The 21,124-nt window shown below is 36.4% G+C and overlaps 1 protein-coding gene across 11 annotated transcripts in view; it reads left to right on the forward strand.

Annotated features, from left to right (window-relative positions):
- LOC149661692 (partitioning defective 3 homolog) overlaps positions 1 to 21,124 on the forward strand; it is a 41,847-nt gene that overhangs the window by 19,000 nt on the left and 1,723 nt on the right. The window contains exons 1-19 of one of the 11 annotated variants that reach the window (XM_089843250.1): positions 6,508 to 6,660; positions 8,768 to 8,872; positions 14,042 to 14,249; positions 14,313 to 14,464; positions 14,556 to 14,738; positions 14,799 to 15,381; positions 15,450 to 15,868; positions 15,924 to 16,121; positions 16,182 to 16,455; positions 16,514 to 16,895; positions 16,973 to 17,155; positions 17,229 to 17,560; positions 17,835 to 17,912; positions 18,184 to 18,255; positions 18,726 to 19,088; positions 19,376 to 19,742; positions 19,853 to 20,267; positions 20,448 to 20,651; positions 20,842 to 20,895. In XM_089843250.1, coding sequence (XP_089699376.1) covers positions 6,577 to 6,660; positions 8,768 to 8,872; positions 14,042 to 14,249; positions 14,313 to 14,464; positions 14,556 to 14,738; positions 14,799 to 15,381; positions 15,450 to 15,868; positions 15,924 to 16,121; positions 16,182 to 16,455; positions 16,514 to 16,895; positions 16,973 to 17,155; positions 17,229 to 17,560; positions 17,835 to 17,912; positions 18,184 to 18,255; positions 18,726 to 19,088; positions 19,376 to 19,742; positions 19,853 to 20,267; positions 20,448 to 20,651; positions 20,842 to 20,895 — 4,656 coding nt within the window. In that variant the 5' untranslated portion in view covers positions 6,508 to 6,576. Of the gene's footprint in view, positions 1 to 6,507; positions 6,661 to 8,767; positions 8,873 to 14,041; positions 14,250 to 14,312; positions 14,465 to 14,555; positions 14,739 to 14,798; positions 15,382 to 15,449; positions 15,869 to 15,923; positions 16,122 to 16,181; positions 16,456 to 16,513; positions 16,896 to 16,972; positions 17,156 to 17,228; positions 17,561 to 17,834; positions 17,913 to 18,183; positions 18,256 to 18,725; positions 19,089 to 19,375; positions 19,743 to 19,852; positions 20,268 to 20,447; positions 20,652 to 20,841; positions 20,896 to 21,124 lie in introns of those variants that run through there. The other 10 variants (XM_089843246.1, XM_089843247.1, XM_089843248.1 and 7 more) reach the window with 10 other exon arrangements.

A 21,124-nucleotide genomic window follows, 5' to 3' on the forward strand; every position in this document is an offset into this window, starting at 1 on the left:
GGTCGTTAGTTTCCTTGGTAACCTTGTGTTTGGGTTCCTCTATTTTTCTTTGCCCTCTAATATTTTAGAAGATGAATTTAATGGGGAACACCCACAAAAGGTAGTATTATACCATCCCTCCTTTTGTTCAATTGTTATCAATTGCTCTTTGTAATACGTATGCATAACGTAGGAGGGACAGTTATAAATGGATTTGTTTAGCAAGAGAGGCGTTTCGAATTTCCCGCCAATCCTTTTGTTGTTTTTTGAGAACCATAGCCGCTGAGTTTCAGGCGCCATCTATGAGGATTTTTTGAACTTTATATTTAACTTTTTAATTATTTGTAATTAAATCTGGATGTATTAAAATTAATAACTAATAATAAACTAATTCCATAATTTTAGTTTTGTTTAATTTGAAATTTTAATTTAATTTTGGTGTTGATAGTTGACACTAGGTGTCACCACCAGTTTTATATTTTTATGACGTATTAGTTCCTTCTAGGAAGTAGGGAAGAGGCGGGGGGGGGGAAGTGAAGGAAGGAGTACGTTTGTAAATATCTATGCGATATGGGGGGGAGTAGGAGGGTGATATTTAACACTTTCTCTTCGTTTAGCTAAGAATTGGTGCAGAATTTTTCCTTTTGTCTTTGTCCTAATTAGACGCTTAGAAACGTGTAAAAAATTTTAAATTACCTCCAGACTTTTAACCTGTAAACGTCGTCATAATTTTCTTTGTGTTATTAGTAGTTTTTATTTATTCACTCTTTACTTTTCGTGGAAATTTTTAGTTGAAAGTTTCTAATCAATTATAAGTTTAATTTGATCTCGTACTTGAATCATTAATTAGCCAAATATTTATATGGGTTTTTTTTTTAATCAAATAATTTCATTTTACTGAAAGGGGCGCGGCTCCACCAAAATTTCCCTTGTCTTGATTCTATACTTCTATACAAACTTCAATATTTAAATGCTTTGAATTAAATCCGGTTTTTCAACAAATGACCTTTATTATTTAACTAGTTATTATTATTATTTTTTTCTGTCAGAACAACGTATTGAAAATTTTAATTCTAAACTTCTAAAACATTATTTTTTTTCTCTCGAATTTGTATAAAAAAGTTTATATTTCAAAATTAAGTAACCAAAAAAAAACATTTACCAAACCATAGATATAAACAATATCATAAAAATTATATTATAAAGACATTGAACTCCGACGATAAAAAATTCATTAAATAATATTATAATAATCATAAACGTTTCAATACCTTTCCATTTAAATTATTGAGCCGTTACGTTTAAATAAGCAAAATTCCTAAAATATTTGAAACAAATTTTAATTTATTTATTTTTTAAACCTTCAAATCAAAAGTCGACAACCCTTCCACGATGCACCCGCCAAACTTACACGCTTATTACGTATGTTGTCTCTATTTACAACCAAGCAAATTTTGTTAAAAGCCTACGGTCCTTTCTAATATATTATATATATAAGAGAGATAAAAATTAAGAAAAGTTGTTGAATAACTTTTTTATTTTTTTTTCTTTCATAATCATTTGAGAGAGAGAGAGAGAGAGAGAGAGAGCTTGCTGCCCTTTAATAATTCTAGGTACCCATTTGATGTTAGTCCTAAAGCGAAACTAGATGATTGTTAAGTTAGTGTAGCTATTCGGGCTATAGTAGTTTTACGGCGTCTTATTGGGTCTGGTTCGAAACTGAAATTCCGTGGGAATATCACCTTTAAAAATAATATATAAAAAAAACTTGCTCCGATTGAGTTGAACATTTTTTTATTTCTTTTTAAAGATCCCGATTTATAAATTATATCGGCATACGGTACTATAATAAAAACGGTTACTAAAATCGTGTAAGTTTCGGCCCTTTAATATGTATATATAAATTTTTTTTTAATTCGGATTTTATATATTTCCGGAAGTAAATTTGTTCCTATGCCCGTAGCGTGTTACTTTTAAAGTCTTTCATCAGGTGAGGATATCTCGGAATTATCCTCCGAACCTTTCCCTAATTATTTTAATGTATGTTTTATCCGAGTGCCCTCTCTCTCCCATATTCTTTCTTTCTTTATTTAAAAAATAAATTAATTATTCCTGGAGCCACAATTAAATTATTTTTATACTGACTCGCGTGGATGTAATGAAGATTTTTTTAAATATTAATCCGGAAAATATTTTTCTTACAAAACTTTATTTAATAGATTGTTTCTGTTTAGTGTTTATTGGATTATCTTCTAACTCGTAATTTTTATTGTACCTTAGGTTAATTAGGGATTTTATTAAGTCCTGGCTGACTGACTAATTGATAATCAGTGCCACGCCGGGTGCCTTTGCTGCTAGTTTGTGTACAAAACTTTGTTGTTATTTATTGAAGCTTCAAAGTCAATTTTAGGTGTAGATTATAGATCCCTGCTAATGTTTATACGTCACTAAAACGTCTCTAGAATTTAGATAGACACACCCAAAATTCTAAACTACGTCACAAATAACTACTATATTTTTAATTCCAAAATTATTAATGAAACCTGCCTAATATCCTAGTTCTAACCTGATTTTCAACTGTCAGATTGAGTTCATATATATACTAAAACCCATAACCAACGACTATATTTTATAGCAAACACGTCGACATGCAAAACAACTAACTCCCCAGTAGGTGTACAGTACTTCGAGTATAGGTGAATACAGTGTTATTGGCAGAAAGTTATCGTATCTGTATTTTGTTCAAAACAAGCCTTGTTTTAGTTCGGTTCAGGGATCCGTGTAGCATTGCAGGGGGAGTGAGTTGTTCGTAATCTTTTTTTTAAAAAAATTCCTAAGATTATAAAATCCCGGGATTTTTATATCATTTAAATGACACATCCCCAATTTTTAGGTAATCTCTCAGGTAGATAACTAGACTGATATTTGGAAAAGTGTTATTTCGCAAAACGTTTAAGGTGTTTGTGTTAAATTGGACAACTTAACAACTTCGTTGCGTTGAGTTTGTAGCGAATATAACCTTTAATTTTCGACAAAAATCTCTTATCTTGATTGCGAGTTAGTCGGGTATAATAACTTCGAAAATTGTGGCACCGGAAATTAAGAAGTAAACGCTACCTGGTATAATAAAACTGAACGTGTAATAAAATCGGATCGGTGTTATCCGTGGTTTCGTGGTTTGAACATTTCGTTCAACACTCCCCTCCCTTACACCTGGTTGCTTCTGTTGTTGACCCGCTACGTTATTTTAAGAGTCGACGTCCTGTGCCGCTGCGTGTTTCGTCTAATTACCATTAGCATTAGGAAAAATCGGGATGTGGAAACATTTTGTAGCATAGGATGTGAAATAGAGAACAGCCGGCGACGTTCGTTTTGTCTGTGTGATGAAACGCGATATCTTCATTCCGGTGGTAATATTTCAGTGCTTTGGATGAAAATTCTGAGTTTGTTTGTTTTCGGTGTTTTTTGTGTAGTTTTAGTGCGTTAAAGTGAAGAATTCTGTGAATTAGGGTTAGTTATGGATGTGTTTCGACAAAGTTAGGGTTAGTTATGGATGTGTTTCGACAAAGTTAGGGTTAGTTATGGAAGTGTTTCGACAAAGTTAGGGTTAGTTATGGAAGTGTTTCGACAAAGTTAGGGTTAGTTATGTAAGTGTTTCGACAAAGTTAGGGTTAGTTATGGAAGTGTTTCGACAAAGTTAGGGTTAGTTATGGAAGTGTTTCGACAAAGTTAGGGTTAGTTATGGAAGTGTTTCGACAAAGTTAGGGTTAGTTATGGAAGTGTTTCGACAAAGTTAGGGTTAGTTATGGAAGTGTTTCGACAAAGTTAGGGTTAGTTATGGAAGTGTTTCGACAAAGTTAGGGTTAGTTATGGAAATGTTTCGACATAATTAGGGTTAGCTGTGGAAGTGCTTCGACATAATTAGGGTTAGCTGTGGAAGTGTTTCGACAAAGTTAGGTTAGCTATTGAAATATTTAACTACTTTTGATTAAATTCAAGACCTAGATTCCTAGAAGATTAATTTAAAAAATAGTAATTGAAAATATAGCATTGAAGAACTCTTTATTGTAATAGCCGAGCCCTTATCAACAAACTAAAATAGAGTTTTAGCTATAAAAGTATTCAACAAAATTAGGGTTAGCTATTGAAGAAGAGTATTAAACTAATTTTGATTAAATACGAGACCTAGAAGATTAATTTAGAAAAAAAATTACAATTGAAAAGGGATCATTGGATAACTCTTTTTATAATTGCCGAGCCCCTATCAACAAACTAAAATAGGGGCTGTAATAGGGGCTGTAATTCTAAAATCGGTGTCAGACTAGGAAAAAATAAACGAAAAACCATCGGTGTATTTTCCTCCATAGACCAATTTATTGAATGCGCTATTTAAAACATCGTTATAACCCAGTTCACGCTTTTTAAGACTTTTTTTTTTTTAAAAAAAAATCGGTAAAAGATATCCCAAAAGAATATAAAACGGTATCCGTTAATGAACTTGATTTGATTTTTTTTATTATTTTTTTTTATTAAAATTTCTTAGAAAATCCACGAAAAGAATTAATAATACGAAGCATTTAAAATATATATATTTAAATAAACTTCCTAAGTAGGGCGTAGGTTCGTTCCTTTCGTAATATCCTCGAACTTTACTTTCGGAAAAAAAGAAAAAAATGTGAAAGATTTTTAGTTCTCTTTTAGACGCGAGTACTGTAGAGTGTAGACTTTGACTAGAGTCCAAAAATGCAAGTTGGCATACCGGTATATATTCTAAAACGAATAGAACGCAACGCAACGAAACGCTTCGTGTGGTCGTCATTTCCATAATTCGAGTTTTATCGTTAACTTATCGTTTCTTTCTTTCTACGTATCTACTACGTTGCTCAAAGAGCAGAGTACTAAAAGCCCTCCCTCTCTCGCTCTCGAGTTCCTTCCTAACTCTGTCGTCTAAAGTATTTTAAGCGTAATCAGGTTGTATTATTATTATTGCTTTTACGTGAATTTATTCAGTTGTAACGAGAATATTAAACTACCCAGTTGTCGTAAATAGAAAGCACTAAAGGGGACTAGAGAAATTTCCTTACCACCCGTTTCTTAACTTAAACCGCGCCTCGACTTAGGATTGCCAGTAATTTGTTATGAGAGCATCTCCCGCATGCAGCAGGGAACTGAATGATCACTGAATCGATGAGAACTTCAAGAGACATAGTTCAGTTTGTTGTAGGTAGCCGGTTGAATCGCACTCAATAAATGATTAGCGACGTTTGGTCCAAATACTGAATGTCGGACCCCTCTTTAGACAGTCCGCCGTCTTTCTCAGCTATCCTCTGTAAAAATCTCCGCCATTTTGAGGGAAAGTTGAAAGTTTAGTAGCCATTCTGTCCCCTCGCTATAAAAGATTATCTCTACTTACTAATTAACCTAACAAACGAGCGATTCTATAACTATTCGACATCATTCTAAAAACGCTCTGTAAGTTACAAAAAAATCTGTTTATACCGCGACAACCATAGCTTAATTTTAAATCGAATTTAGCTCGAATCGTGTATTTTTCCAATTAAATCCTCTGCCATTAATCGTTGCAACGCGATAATTGCCATGTAATTTTAATCGACTTCGGAAAATATTAAACTTCTTCATCCCTGATAAATAATTCGGCTTAGATTCAGTATTCGAGTTAAGATTGAATATATTATTTACCCAGCTCGCTCCTTGAATAAAAAGGTAACGTGTATCAAAAGGTATAATTCGGTACGATATCGTGACCCACTTTGAAATTCTTAACATAACGGGGGGACGGCAATGGAAAGAAGAAAGGCATCCCAGAAAAAAAAAATAAACCTGATGGCATGGCCACCACCACAAACCATCACCATCATCATAACATATCTTGTCTCAGTCGAAAATAGCGCGGAAGTGTAACTTGTACTATCTAGCTTCAATTTAGGTTGCATAAGCAGTCGCGGAGACAGAATTGAAGTATTTTAACGTACGTTATAGGGAAAGAAACTTCAACCAAATTTAGATTTAGTTTTTTACGCAATAATTCGCTTTTTGGAGATGAAGAAAAAAAATGTAGATGCTGATAATGGATAAGTTCGAGTTCGCGCATCATTGAATTTCCCGGGCTAAATTAGAATTTTATTCTAGAATTTTTTTATTACCATGTTGATGACGGTGGTTTGGTAATATATTTTTTTTTCTCGAGTATCCAAGGTAGCTTCGCTTCTTCGTTAAGTCGTTCTTTGTACAGAAGTCATTCTAGAGCCTAGCTAGCTCTTTAATGGAATGTTGCGTAGCGTTGTATATTAGTTACCCCGTCCTAGGGTGGCTCGAACATCCACTAAAAAATAACCCGCGGTATTTTTTCCCTATAGAAGAATTTTGGCGTTCAGTAAAAACTAAGCCAGTTTTTAATTTGACAACGTGGCATCATCATACATCGATGGCGAGTTTTAAAGTTCTCCTAAACACGAACAAAGTCTAAATAAAAACTTAAAAGTGTAATAAGGTTTTTGGCGCGATTGTGCGTGCGTGCTTGTGTGTGTTGTGATCAACATGACAGTGTCCTGAGGATTTTGATTATATTACGTCATCATGTCGGATACGTTGGGTCGGTTGTTTGGACGATCGCAAAAATACAATATTAGTAAAGTAACCAAGAGCGCTAACCTTACAAAGGTAAGAAGACAACGTGGGTTTTCTTATCGTGGGTTTTTTGAAATATAAATTTTGGAAAAAGACGGAGCCGGTTGCGGTTGGTATAGTGGGATGATAATTTCAGTTGAATCGTGATTATTACCTTCTTCAGATCCCCATTGTTTGGGTTTTAGGGTGTTTAAAACGTGTTTCTAATAATATGGTGTTATAATATTCATACGCATTTACGGAGTTGCCAAGGGGTCAGGGAAAACCTGGATTTTTTTTAGTTTGGGAAATGAAAAATGGGTCCCAAAATATTTAAAATAATTTGATTTTAGTTTGGAAATTTTCTTGGGTAATTTATACCTTGATTTATAATTAGTTTCTAAAATGACCTCGCTTTTGGTTGGGGGTGATCTGTATGGAATGCGTTTCCATCCATTCCAAATGAACCAACCGCCCACGCTCTAAGTGAAACAGAAGAGATTCAGCTGACCTTGGACAGGTGTAATAACTTCTCAACGCCTCGCGCTCGGCTCCCGAGAATCGTTTGAAAATTACACGCTGATATTTATTCCTGGGCGCGTTTCTTAACTTGGTTTTCAACCTATACCTTGTTGGGTCTTAAAAGGATTCGTTAGCTAGTAGTTAGGCAGATGTGTTCTGTGATTGGATATAATATGCGTGGAAAACTCTCTGAGTAAGAAGACCTATAGCTAGCTAGACGCATTTGTTAATTACGATGCTCAAATAATCATTTCTTTGACTTTCTCTACTATATTATCCATAACCCGTTTCAAGATATATTAATTACATCCTCTAATTAGTAAAAGTTATTTTTATTAATTAAAAAATAAACCAGTATGAATCAATTCGAATTGAGTCATATATACGATTTCCTGTCTTAATCAATATTTCAATTTAAAAATTTTGTTTTTAAATTAATTAAAACATATTTTCGTCGTATCCAGCAGGGTTTAGGAAGCTCTTTTTAAATATATTAAATTTTTTTTCAAAAGCGAACCCCAAATTCTGGAATGCTAGACCTAATCCTTTTAAATTATGTATATATGATATATATATATTTTTGCAAGGTCAAAATACTAGTTTTTCTTTTTACCGAGTTAGTTTGAAAATGTTGAGCTTCAGTCGTCTATGTTTATATATAACGTACAGGGTGGAACAGATAAGCGTTGCTCCTACTGTCGATGGACAAATAATCGCTATGATAAATGCCATAATCAGACTTATGATACCACATTACGTTTAAAGTTTGTACTAGTTAGTACAGCGACATTTTATTCTCTAAAATATGTGTTTCTTTGCGTGATCTATTCCACACTGTATATTTCTAAATTACCATGTCGAGTTAATTTGCTCGAGCTCCGCGCCTTCTGAAACTTGTATCCTGTTATGTACTATACACCTAAGTAACAAAATTGGGGGCCTGGTTTTTATGTAAACTTTAATTACTTATCTTGTCAAAGTTCTTTTTTTTTACCCAAGAATTTAGTTTAGCTACCTCCTTGGCTTGGCTTGTCAAATACGGTTTAAAAAGTTGATTAAAACTAGGGTTGAAATGAATTTTGTTGTGCTGTGTTTTTATGTTGAATGGTTACCTTTTATAAGGAGGTCATTGCAGTTCTCACAGTGTTGCCAGACGGTTGGTTAGCCATGACTCCGTGAGAGAATGCTAGCAGTTCTGTTTGAATCAGTTCAATATTTGACGATCTGGGAAAACCTGGGAAATAGTTGGGAAAAATTTTAAATGAAAAATCTGTGCTGACCCAGCTTTTATCCTATTGGCATTGAATAGCTAACCCATTCTGTACAAGGATATGAAAATTAATTACACAACGTGATTGTTTGGGAAACTCCCTAATCTAATCTAGCCCTTTGAAATGAAATGAGTAATAAATGATTTCTTAGCCTTTTCCTCCAATGATGAATGTCTTAAGATCCGAACCGAGCGTCGTTCAACCGTTAAATACTTAAAGTATTATATTCGACAAACAAATTAATTTGATTGTTACAATTCTATTGTATATTATCCTCTATTTTAAACGGAATTCATCGTCCCATTATTGTATAATATCAGGATACAATTTAAATTTCGTTCTAAATTTCTTATATTTTTTTATTCCAGACTCCTGACGCTTGGGTTGTTATTCATAATTTAAAGTTGTCCAGTGATGGTGGAATACTTGACCCCGATGACCGACTCAATGACGTAGCGGATGACAGAGAACAGGTAGGACTAAATTTTGATATGATTGCCCGGTTTCTTTCTTTCTCCATTTATTTATTTATTTGTTTGACCTTATTCCCACGGAACGGACGAACCTAGTGTTTAACCTAAGCTTAACTTAATTGATGCTGTTTAATTATTCAAAATATTAACCTCGGGCTTTGAACTTTCGTGCGGTGATAATTTGCATATTACTAAACAATACTGCAGGGTATAAATCGCTTAAAGCTAACCGCGACGGGGCGATTGAACTAGAATTTTGGTTCTGAATGATTGAATAGGGTAATGTTGGTATAGAGAGGGGAGTTGAATGTGTATCCCCTGCTTTGGGGGCACTTTTTTTAACAGAGGATACTGTACGCTCCCGGTAGGGGATGACACTGACGTAAGAGATAGAGCCATATGACGATGTCATATATACAGGGTGTTTCTGAAAACTCTTGTCAGAATTATAGGCGCACTCTTTATGGTAGTTTTAAGTCGAATTAGCAAAGAACATTTTCGACTAAAATCGCCACTTATAATTTTTGGTTGAAACACCCTGCATACAGGGTTGGCAAAAATCCGGCAAAAACTGGTTTTTGCCGGGACACGTGGCAAAAAGTGGAAAAAACCGGCAAAAACGGAAAAAACCGGCAAAAAGTGGCAAAAATTGGCCAAAACCTTTCCCTGATTAAAATGTCAATTAGAAATAATAACTTTGGCTTTGTATTTGTCATTCATGTTATTATAGGTCTTCCAACTGCTAATATGTCTCAATCTTAATCAGTTTTATAACACTTATTTTGTTTTAAACGTTCGAGCTAAATCCACTTTAAAATTGCAACTTTTGAAATTTTTCTCACATTCGAATGATTCTGGTTGCCTCGCATTTGATAGCTAAACAATAATTTCGAAGCAGTTTCCAGATTTAATCTGTTTCGAAAATTCGAAGTGAACCATATATTAAGGTGAAGATCAAACTGAAAATGCAAAGCTACTCGGAAATGTTTCACTGTTACAAACTCTCTACGAGTGCTAAACTGAAACTTAGCGAGTTGCAAAAAATAGTGTTGATCGAAAAATAAGAACTGATTTTTCATTTATTTGTATAACAGGCCGAAACGTTCTTTGCCAAAATTGCCACGCGGTTTTTTCCTGCATATTTATACAGAGAATGTAACCCAATTCATGATTATGGCAGAATTTTGGAAGTTTTATTTTCATTTCAAATCCGAATTTTCTTATTTTTAAAATTTAGTTCGTTATTTCCACATAAAGTGGAAAAAACCTTGGCAAAAAGGTTTTTGCCGCGCGGTTTTTTCCACCACTGGCAAAAACGTGCCAACCCTGCCTGCATAGGTCTGAAATTTCTATGAAAAGCTATCCCGCTTATTTTGTCCTGGCTTGGGGAGAGTTCCAAAAGGGGGGGGGATGAGCAGCCTTTTCTTCTTAATCAAAAGACGGTATAGACAGACCATTGAAGACATTTCGTTTTCGAGGTCGATCTCAAATGATGCGTGTATCGCCTCATCTTTAAAGGAAAGGGTTATCCAGATTTATACCCTTTTTTAATTTGAAAAAAACATGAATTGTTGAAAATAAATACTGAAGTATGTGTTAAAGCGGAGACATACATCATAAAGATTAACTCTTGTCTTTTGCTGGTTTATATTAATCAATCCAGCTCAAATTTTTCTAATTAGTTAATTTACTTACCTGTGACTTCGAAAATATCGTACTCGGTTCTAATACTTAATGTTTTATTCTGAATTCGACCTTTCCTTTAAAACTAAACTTGGGAAAGCCCATTGACTTGTCTGTGATGAATTTATCATCACGAGTTTTCATCGGGGCTTTAATTTTCACACAGGCGTCAGATTAATTTGGTTTTATTAAAAGTTTCATAATTGATAGACCCTCCTTCTTTCTTTATTGTTGTATTTTTATCTCTTTGGGTATCTGTATGTGATCATATCTACTTTGAGATATATTGGGGGTGGAGGCCATTCACGGACACGTATAGTAATATCAAGAATCTATAGAGGAAGAAAAGCTTTTGTTTTAAATCGCTGAACTGGAACCGCTGCATTGTTAATTTTAGTTCGGCGTATCGACAAATAATTATTATACACCGGTGGTTTCTCAAAACAGAGCTGCTTACTTGCGCCTTCCTACCTTATCTGATCAATTTATTGAAACAAAACTTTTGAGAAATATTATAGGCAACCCCTCTTGAACTTTTAGCTTATACAAAAACATTATGAATGAATTCAAGCAGTCAATATTTTGAAGTGAAAAGTATTTGAGGAAATATACTGAAGTTGCCAATGTGTGCTTTTTCTTCCCATGAATGTTCCATTATATTTTTAGTTTTATATGAATATAAGTTCATAAGATATGTTCCATAAGTATAACGCAACCTATACTTCGTAATGCTAACTATAGACTTACAGCTCGAGAACGACAAGCAAGAATTGAAGTCCTACACTCGGTGGTTAATTTTACAGGACTTCCACCTTCCTATTTAGTTTGTACTAAGCCTTTGACATCGCATTACCACTCCAGGGGTCGCTTTACTTCGAATCTATGACCTACGTCACTCATTTCATGACAAACTTATGGCAAACATATCTAATGAACTTATGGTTCTATATAAATAATGCTTTTAGATTTTTGTGTAGTTATCGGAGTAAAGGAATTTATTCGGGTCTGCCTGTAATATTTAACTTAAATTGTAGTAGGCTCCGAAAACCTTAATGTTAGATTTGACTTTATATTAATCTCTTTAATAAAAAAGGGGGTTTTAAATTGAATTTATATTATTCGCGTTGACAGCTAAGGGTTAGTTCTTCTTTCTTATGAAGAAGAAGAAGGGAATAAAAAATTAATATAAATTTCAAATTGAATAAAGCCTTTTGAAGTTATTAACAAGCCGGTGGCTGTCCTCCTTGGCATACTTCACTTAATTTCTTCTCCCCCTCAATCTCGAGTGGTACCTATGGATTCTTACAGAATAATGTGATGATTTTAATGGGATATGGAATGCTGCCTAACCTGTGTCTCACGATTAATATTACGGATGGAATTATATATACCTATTTTTTCCGTACTAAGAGATTTGGAGCTCACTGAGAGATGTTTTTTCAAGCATCTAGGCAGGACTCGTTTTTCTTCCTTTTCAAATTTATCCTTTTAAAAAAAATGTTTTTGACTCTTAAAAAGGTGTTTTTATATTAATATATTAAGAAGGGCGCGAAACATTTACATTTGGGATGATATCCTAATACACCCTTTACGAGTTTTTATATTTTCTTCCTGCTTAGGTTTATTTACCATATTTAGAGTTTTTATGCGTACGCCTTTTTTTTCTATTTTATGATACACCCTGTATTATACATGCCCAAATGTTAACCGCGATAATGTGCTTTACGTACATATATAGTAGAATCTAACCTTGGAAATGGTAGAGTTTAATGTGAGATAATGGGGGTTCTACCGGAGAATTTACCCTTTCTATATTGGAGTGTGTAATCGGAAAACGTAGGATTTTGAAGTGCAAGATGTGAAAGATATTAATATGTTAATATCCATTGAGAGTGAAGTCATACCAATCGGTGTAAACACGCAACTTGCGTCTAATGTTTAATACAATCAATGAACAGAGAATTTGAGTGATTAGTCCACTCATAATGGCGCAAAGAAAACAGTATTATGGATAGCCTCGTGTAAAGGCAAGAAGATTCGCTAAGGTTGTCCACGGAACATTGATTTAAAATGTATTATACATCTTTCTGAATTGCAAAAGGATCATTAAAAATCTTTCGACCATTTTCTTTTATTAAAATCTTAACAAGAGACTTCAGAAAAACCCACAGAAAACACTTTCATATACTGTAGAAATGGAAGGCAGTATGTTTTTTACCAAAATAAAATTCTAAGCAGGGTTGTGGTCCAATATTACTTTTGTATCTACACGTATTCAGACAGTGTTGTCGATGTCAAAAAGCGGATAATGACCGGAGACATTCCACATGAGCACCCAGCCATCAACTTATTTGTTGTGTTCTTCAAATGCTTGGCTACCTCTTTTTACACCCCCTCTTTCTCTCTCTCTCTCGCTCTGTTATAACAAAAACCCAATTTTTATTTCAAAAGTTAAAATTTTTGTAAGGTTTTTTTTTACCCCCATGGTAACTTGATATATATCGTTTCACAGGCTTTTAAACCGCCTGTATCAATTTCCTTAACGTTTCTTAGACATTAATTTAATAAGCGAGTAATTGTTGTCATGGCCAGTTTTGCCTGGAGCCATTAAGTCTCAAGAGTTGTTAAAAAAATATATAAAAATAAATACGTATTCCAACGTTCGACTTCGAAACAGGTGGTTCTCGTTTTTAACAAAACGGAAATAAGAGGTCTAATTTTTTATTTTTACTTCTATCCTATTAAAATTGGGTTTTAAAGTTCCTAGTGGATCAGAATCTAACCTTACAAATTATTAGGTTTATGGTGGCATAGCGTGCATGCTTATTCAGTAGGCCTCTATGCCCTCCATATGTTGAAGGTAGGAGCTGAATAACTTTTTTAGAAATTTTAGTTGAAACGGACATTGGGGGTTTTTTTTTATCTGGAAAGACACAGTCCGGACGGGGGGTGTCTATTGTCGGGTGGGGTTTTTTTTTTTTTTTTTTGAATTAGAAAGGAAGCCGTTCATTATTTCAAAATAGGCCTTCTGGCTGCATTTTGATTGTTGTCACGCCTGGGTGATCACTGACTCTGACTCTTTCAGTAGGCCCAGCTCCCCTTTTACGTCGTCCCATAGTACTAGCAGTGTATTAGTTGCCGCCCATTTGCGAAATCTCGCTTATCATTTTTTGCGTAGTATTGCTTCTAGACAGTGTGGTGTTGTGTTGTGTTGTGTCACCATGGTTAGAGTAAGAACGGTAAGATTGACCATTTCTAACTTTTAAGATATTTTTAATCTATTATCGGTGGTTGAAATTGATTTTCGCGATATTTCGTAATCGGTGTTGTCAGGGTACACCATGAGTCAACGTGACCTTGGCGACGTCCGTTTAGTACGCGCCATTGGGGTTTAACTGTCAGGCGCCGTGTTTTACTAATCCTGGCTTAACTTACGCTGGCTATTGCTAAATGTTTTTGCGGTTTTTGTTTATACGTTAAATTCAGATAATTGCCATATACGAGGAGCAAACTTCTCCTTACCATCACCATAACGGAGGTGATGGGACAAGTGCCAGCTCTGTCGGTACCGAAAGTCCGGATTTATTTCAAATAGAAGTCAATCATAACACCTTGCCAAATCCAAATGTTGGAATTAAAGTTAAAAATTGCGATTATAGCGATGTTGAGATTACTGGAAACCATATGCCAACGGGTAACTAACTAAACCCTGATTACTCGTGGTATATCTAACGCGGGGCTATCTATCTGTCTTCAGGTATCACCCCTCTGCAGGTCAGAAGGGGTAGTGAACCCGCTTTAAATCGACTCTCCCCAGTGTCTTCCAATCCTGATCCAACAAAAAGGTGGTCCGCCGCCGTCATTGTTGGAGATACGTGCGATGATGCCAAACCGCCTCGCATCAGAAGAGTGAGCAGACATTTTTTTGTTGTTGTCTATAAAATGGCCCTGGTCTGTGTTTAGTTGGAATTGAGGGTTTTTTTGGTTGTTATCTCTTCAGACTAACAGTACAGGTCAGTCTGAAGATGATGAGGAATACGACGATGATTCGAGGGGAGAAGGTAGTGGGGAAGAAAAATCTGTTTCCTCTCGGTTGTCAAGAGGTTCTGGTAGATTGTCCATTTTGGGTAGCGGTAGTGAAATGGCCAGATGGGCTGAAGCCGCTGATAGGCAACTATATAAAGTACGTTTTTGCGCCTCCATGTAACGCTGTAGTTTTTAACCAACTTTACCCGCCATGCAGAGTATTTATTCCGAAATGCACGATGGACGAAGGGAACCTTTAGGTAGTTCGGGAACCTCTCCGGACCAATCGAGAGACCCCGAAAGCGAAACTTCCAGTTTAGGAGAGGATAGGGAAGTGGTGATCATACTTAAAAACGAAACGGGGCCTTTAGGAATTCACGTCGTGCCTGATTACGATTCGAGTGGCCGGGATACCGGTTTGGTCATTCAAGGAATAGAATCCGGTGGTCGAATTGACCGTGATGGTCGCCTGCAAGTCGGCGACCGTATAGTCGAAATTAGCGGACGAAGTTTAGTCCACGTTAGTTTTCAAAAAGCTCAAGAAATCTTTAAGGACGCGTTGAAGAATCAGGAAATTAAGCTCAAACTAGTGAAATGTCATGGACATAATACGGACCAAAATAGTCAAGGAACACTGGACTCTGTTAGTAGCAGTGGCGCGTCTTCTTCCAGAGGCGGCAATCCACCGCCTCCTAAAAAACCACCACCTCCCGTTTATCCAAAACCAAATGGTCTACAGAGTAGTATGAGAAAAGAAAGAGAACAGGATGGTGCCGCTTTAGTTGAAGGTGAAGAAAGAGGTATTTTAAATATTCTCGCCTTTACAAATTCAACAAGGAATGGTTTTTTAATGTACCACTTTAACTAGGAGGTTTAATAACTAAAGTCGCGACCGTAACACCCACTAAAAAAGTGCCCGCGACATCAAGACCAGTTTCCTCGGCACCACTTGCCTCAAATACTAGGAAAATCGGGAGAAAGATAGCCATACAATTAACGAAAGGTCCAGAAGGACTGGGTTTCAGCGTTACTACTAGGGACAATCCCGCTGGCGGGAACTGTCCTATTTATATTAAAAACATCCTACCCAAAGGAGCAGCCATTCAAGATGGTAGACTTAAACCTGGCGATAGACTCCTGGAAGTAAATGGCTTCGAAATGACCGGGAAATCGCAAACAGAAGCAGTTCAATTACTAAGAAATACACCTCCAGGAGGTCTCGTGGATCTTGTCGTTTCTAGACAAGAAGTAGAAATTATACCAGCAGCGCCCTTACCAAGGAAATTGGTAAGTTCCGAGTTAAAGTGGCAATGAGTGAAGTTGAAACATTTCTACCCTTCAGCCACCTGATCAGTCCGATGGAGATGGTATATTTCCATGGAAACATAGAGAAGTTTTGACATTTGACATACCACTAAATGATACTGGTTCGGCCGGACTCGGCGTTAGTGTAAAAGGAAAGTCAACAACTGGACCAAATGGTCCGGTTGATTTGGGGATTTTTGTAAAATCAGTTATTCACGGTGGTGCCGCGTCAAAAGTAATAAATTATAAACCAAACATATTCTTAGCAGTACTAACTTTGACTTCTTTCGTAAAGGACGGTAGATTATGTACTAACGATCAATTGGTCAACATAAACGGTATATCCCTCCTTTCAATGACAAACACTCAAGCCATGGAGACATTGAGGAGGGCTATGACGCAGGGCGAAGGTCCTAACGCTCTACCCAATGCCATAACTCTAACTGTTGCTCGAAGAATACCTTCCTCTCAAGTTAATGGTACAATGAATGGGTCTGGTGACGATAGTAGTGTATCTTATGGTAGTCACGACAGGAGTGATTCTGTATTAAGCAGTGGGTCTTCTTTGGGTAAGTCTAAAGTTAATCTATCCCTTAATTAGTTTTAAACGAGATTTTTCACGTGTAGACAATCTTCTGTGTTTAAACTCTTCCATTAAACAAAATGGTGTTGTTGCGACTCCTGACAATTCGGCTAGCGAAACGTCAGAAACGACTGTTATTTTTAAACCTAATCAAACCAATGGCTCCAACGATAGTTTGAACAATAACAAATCTATCAATAATGATAGAATACAAACAAACGGTACAAACGCGGAGGAAGGTTTAAACAAACAAATGTCCAACAGAAATCCGGTTGTTGATAGACTCATGAGCCAAAATGGCGGCGGTGGTGGTGGCATGAACAATAACAATAACGGACTTAGAAACGAATCTTACTTAAAAGCGAGTCATGAGAGTTGGAGCGGAGCCCAATTGCAACAAGCCATTTATGGAAATAATGATCCAAGGTACTTTCTTCTTCTTTTTTTTTTCTATATTAGTTATTCCAGCATTACACCGCAATTGTTATTTCAAATCGTTAAAGGTTAAGAATGCAAAATGCTCAGTTCCCTAATGATAAAGTAGTGATTGAGGATGAATACAGCAATTCTGTCAGACCAAAGCAACGAAGTCGAAGTGTTGAAAGAGTTCTAGAATCGCCTCATCACCATCCACACCATCCAAATGAAAAGAAAGTTGATGAACCAGAGAAAATAGATGCTAGCCAGTAAGTTACGATTTTTTAATTTAATTAAAATTCTAGGGTATAATTGCAATCTTGCCGACCTTTTTTTATGAAGATTATCACTTAATGATGAAGAAAAAGACGCTAATTTTTATCGAGATGGTTTTGGAAGGCAAAGTATCTCTGAAAAGAGACACGCTCAGTTAGATGCTAGAAACACGGATACTTATCAGAGGAATAAGAAATTGAGGGATAAGGAAAAGAAAGGTTCTTGCGAAGCTTTAGATATTTGTGGTACTGAAGATACTACTGGTATGAACCACCAAGAACCAATTACAACAACAACAACATTGCCAAAGAAAACTGAAGTTGAAGAACAACGCGTTCACTTATCGCCAACAAAACAAATTGAAAAGACTGAACCGAAATCGCGAAGCAGTTCACACGGTTAGTACCTCGATTCTTATTACGTAGTTTTAACCAACTTTAAATCCCAACTACGTCTTAACTAACCCAACTAATTGACTAACAATTAACGATAATTATGCATTAGTTACATGCAAATCTCCGTCCAAAAGGAAATATTCTCAGACAGGTTAGATGATTAATTGATTACCATTTACCAGCAATCAAAATATTTTATAGATACTTAGATGTGTGCCATAAATTTTAATTAAAAAAGTAATAAAATTGAACAAGTTTGGGTTTGTTCTAATTTCAGTTGGAAATGGAACTGTTTCGCTAATTAGATCCAATTCTGCCGAATCTCTACTTAGACCTCACGCCTTTCATAAAGCTGGTAAGCAAATATTTCTGTTGTTATCTTTAAAAATAGCTACACTCTACAGTATATGGTTAAAGTCTTACCCAACTGTACTTCCGAGGGTATCCTTACTTTTATTTGGCTCCTTTTATAATTTTTTATTTATTTTTGTATAAAAATACCAAAAGCACTATCGGCCTATCGCTGGTGTATATTTCTTTCTTAAAGAAATAAGCTTTGTTTTCCGTTTAGTTTTTTTGTGCTTATTTTATACGGAAAAAAAAAATCTCCCATCATATTGTTTTAGCCAAAAAGTGTCAGAGCAAACCTATCGGCCGAATACAGAAGAGTACGCTGTTTTTCTATCCAAAATGTTGCTGTAGGTTTTGACCGCTTTAAATTTAGAGGTTGTTCGCACTCGTGTGACCGCACTACCCCCTTAATTCCCGAGATAAGAATAAGCGTAAGGACTTAGGGTCAGGGAATAATAAAACCACTCGCACACTGCACAATATGGGTTATATCATATTTTAAAATAAAGCATTCGGTAGTAAATGGGACAGATAATTCCTTTAAAATGCATGGTTAGTTTAATTATTATTTAATTTTAGTTATCCATTTAAACCCATCACTAAGTTTGCACTGCACTATCATCCCAGCATTCTTTTAACGTTCTAATAGATAATTTTTATCTTTCTACTTTTCCCTTCCTTTAATTTAACTTAATATCCAAATCTACGTTGATTCCTTTCAACTGATCATTGGGGTGTTTGTCTGCGAACTATCTACTACTACTACTACCACCTTCTTACAATTTTAACAAATAAAACAACGCAAAACTAAAATCAGGGAGCTGTCAATGTCAATCACCCGGTTGCCCCTATCACTCAGTTTCGACCGGCGACAGTACTAACAGTAGTCGAGGGACTGACGAAGCCACCCAAACCTTCTCCAACTGCGTCACGACCAGTTCCTCGCAACTCGGTCCTTCTCTGGGAATGCGTAAGAGTAGCAGTCTAGAAAGTCTTCAAACCATGGTTCAAGAGTTGGCTAAAGAAGCGACGGGGCACTTTGGAACCAAAGGTTGTAAATCTGGTAGTAACGGAGGTGTACCAAACAGAGGTCGAGGATGCAATGAGAGTTTTAGAGCCGCTGTCGATCGTTCTTACGACGGACCACCTGGTGTTGTACCCGATGCTTGTATGGAAACTGGTAAGAATAGAGTCAAGAGCTTAGCTTCTTCTTCTCATCGTGGTTTTATTTAAATAAGGTGATGGTCTATTATCATCATTTTTAATGCAACCCTTTTTTTCTTGGCTTATCCATTATTTTTGTGCAGTGGTCGATTTGGTTTTATTATAATTTTTTTGGGGGGTTTTCGGGATTACTGTTTATTATTTCCGGATCCGTCATTCATTTCTTCCGGTGGTTATTGGCTTATTTCTTACGATGTCTATTTAGCTAATTTTGGGTTGGATTTCTTATTACCTTAACTTTAGTCGAAGAAGAGAGTGAAAGTGGTAGCTCCAGTCAAGGAACTCATCAATTCCAACGCGGTGGACCACTCGAACTTAGTTCGCGGCAACCTTCCATTACCCACGAACATCCTCTTCACGCGTTGCAAAGGAACTCTAGCGATGACATGATTCACGCCTACAATCGGAAAGATCCCATGTTGAAAAGTGTTAGCGCTGGTAGTAGTGGAAAGAAAAAGAGTGGATTGTTGAAGGGACTCGGTGCCGTGTTTAAGTTTGGCAAACATAGAAAAATTACTCAAGAAACAATTCAAAAGTTGACGAGGGAACAAATGGAACAGGAAGCCGAAAGGTTGAAAGCCAGGAAAGCTGCGCAAGAAGAACAGGAAAGGTAAGATTCGTATCCTTATCTTGAACACTTTCGGAATCGAAGAATACCTGTGCAACTCCTTGTGAAGCAAAAATTTAATCGCGTCGAGTTCTTTGTTCTTGTCGTTTCAGGATACAAGAGCAGTATAGGAAACTCGTAGAGCAACAACAACGCCAGCAACAACAATCCCAACAAACTTCGCAACAACCTATCAAGGAAGGTGGCAAAATTCACGTCCCGACTTCGCTATCTCAAACTATTCCTCCTCCCCCTCTGCCGCATCACGGACACGGTCCTCCTATGGGGCAACATCAACATCATCATCATCACGCTCAAGCTGCCGCCGCCACCGCAATTGGCAATAATAACAACCCCAATCATCAAATTCCGAATTACGCCGGCATGTCTCCCAGCAGGCAAGAAAGAATGCAACAACTAAGAGCTCAACACCAAAAGAAACATCAAGAAAGACACGGACACTATCCTAAAGATGAACAAGAAGAATGGTACGAAAAGGACCTGAAGACTCGTATCGACAAGCAACAGGTATTGTCCACTTTGGTTTTCTCTTAGTTTTAAGCTTTTTGGGAGCTTGGTATTTTAATAAAGTCAATGTCGCGGACGGTTTAAGGTAGGCTTTTGTGGGATATCATTGTGGTTTTAGTTATTCCTTAAGTCTTGGGGTGATTGTGACTCTGGTCAATTTACGAGATTTTCTTCCTCCAGCAGCAGAGGCCATTACCTACACCACCTCCTCTCTTGTCTCTATCTCCCAGTCATTTCCGATCTCCCATTAAAACCAATAGACCTATCGCTAATTCCGGTGTCGGTAATTACATTTACCATCATCCCAAAACAAATACGAACATCAATAACAACTATATCTACGCTCATTATCAATCACCAGAAAGAATATCAACGCCTCCTAAGGTGCGTTAGTGATTGGGGTTGGGGTGTTATACATTATTCACTAAAACTACTGCACAGATTAGGAAAAGAAAAAAAAAAAATTCTTAATGATAACTTTCCAGCACTCTTTGTTAGTTTAAAAGAAATTTGTAGTGTTCGTTGGTTTTTAGAGGTACATGTAGATTTCTTTATTCTTCGCTGTCATTTCCAGATGTTCACTGCTCACGCTGTTTTGCGGAGAACTTACAGTTTATACACTCGGCAGGTTTGTACCCTGTCATTCTAGGCACAAAACCCTCGTGTTTAATTAGCCTTATTCCTGATCAGCGCCATCTACCCATAGCGGCGACTTTGAGAACTACTGTAAGCGGCAAGCCAATCAGATGTCGCTAAAATCTGGTGACGTCATTTTTGGTAAGACCCGAGAGTGCCAGTCAATGATGTCACCAGATTTTAGCGACATCTGATTGGCTTGCCGCTTACAGTAGTTCTCA

This window comes from Phalangium opilio, unplaced genomic scaffold, assembly GCF_054372755.1.
Source record: "Phalangium opilio isolate 3A_F unplaced genomic scaffold, DU_Popi_V2 ptg000070l_1, whole genome shotgun sequence".
NCBI classification, from domain to species: Eukaryota; Metazoa; Arthropoda; class Arachnida; order Opiliones; family Phalangiidae; genus Phalangium; species Phalangium opilio.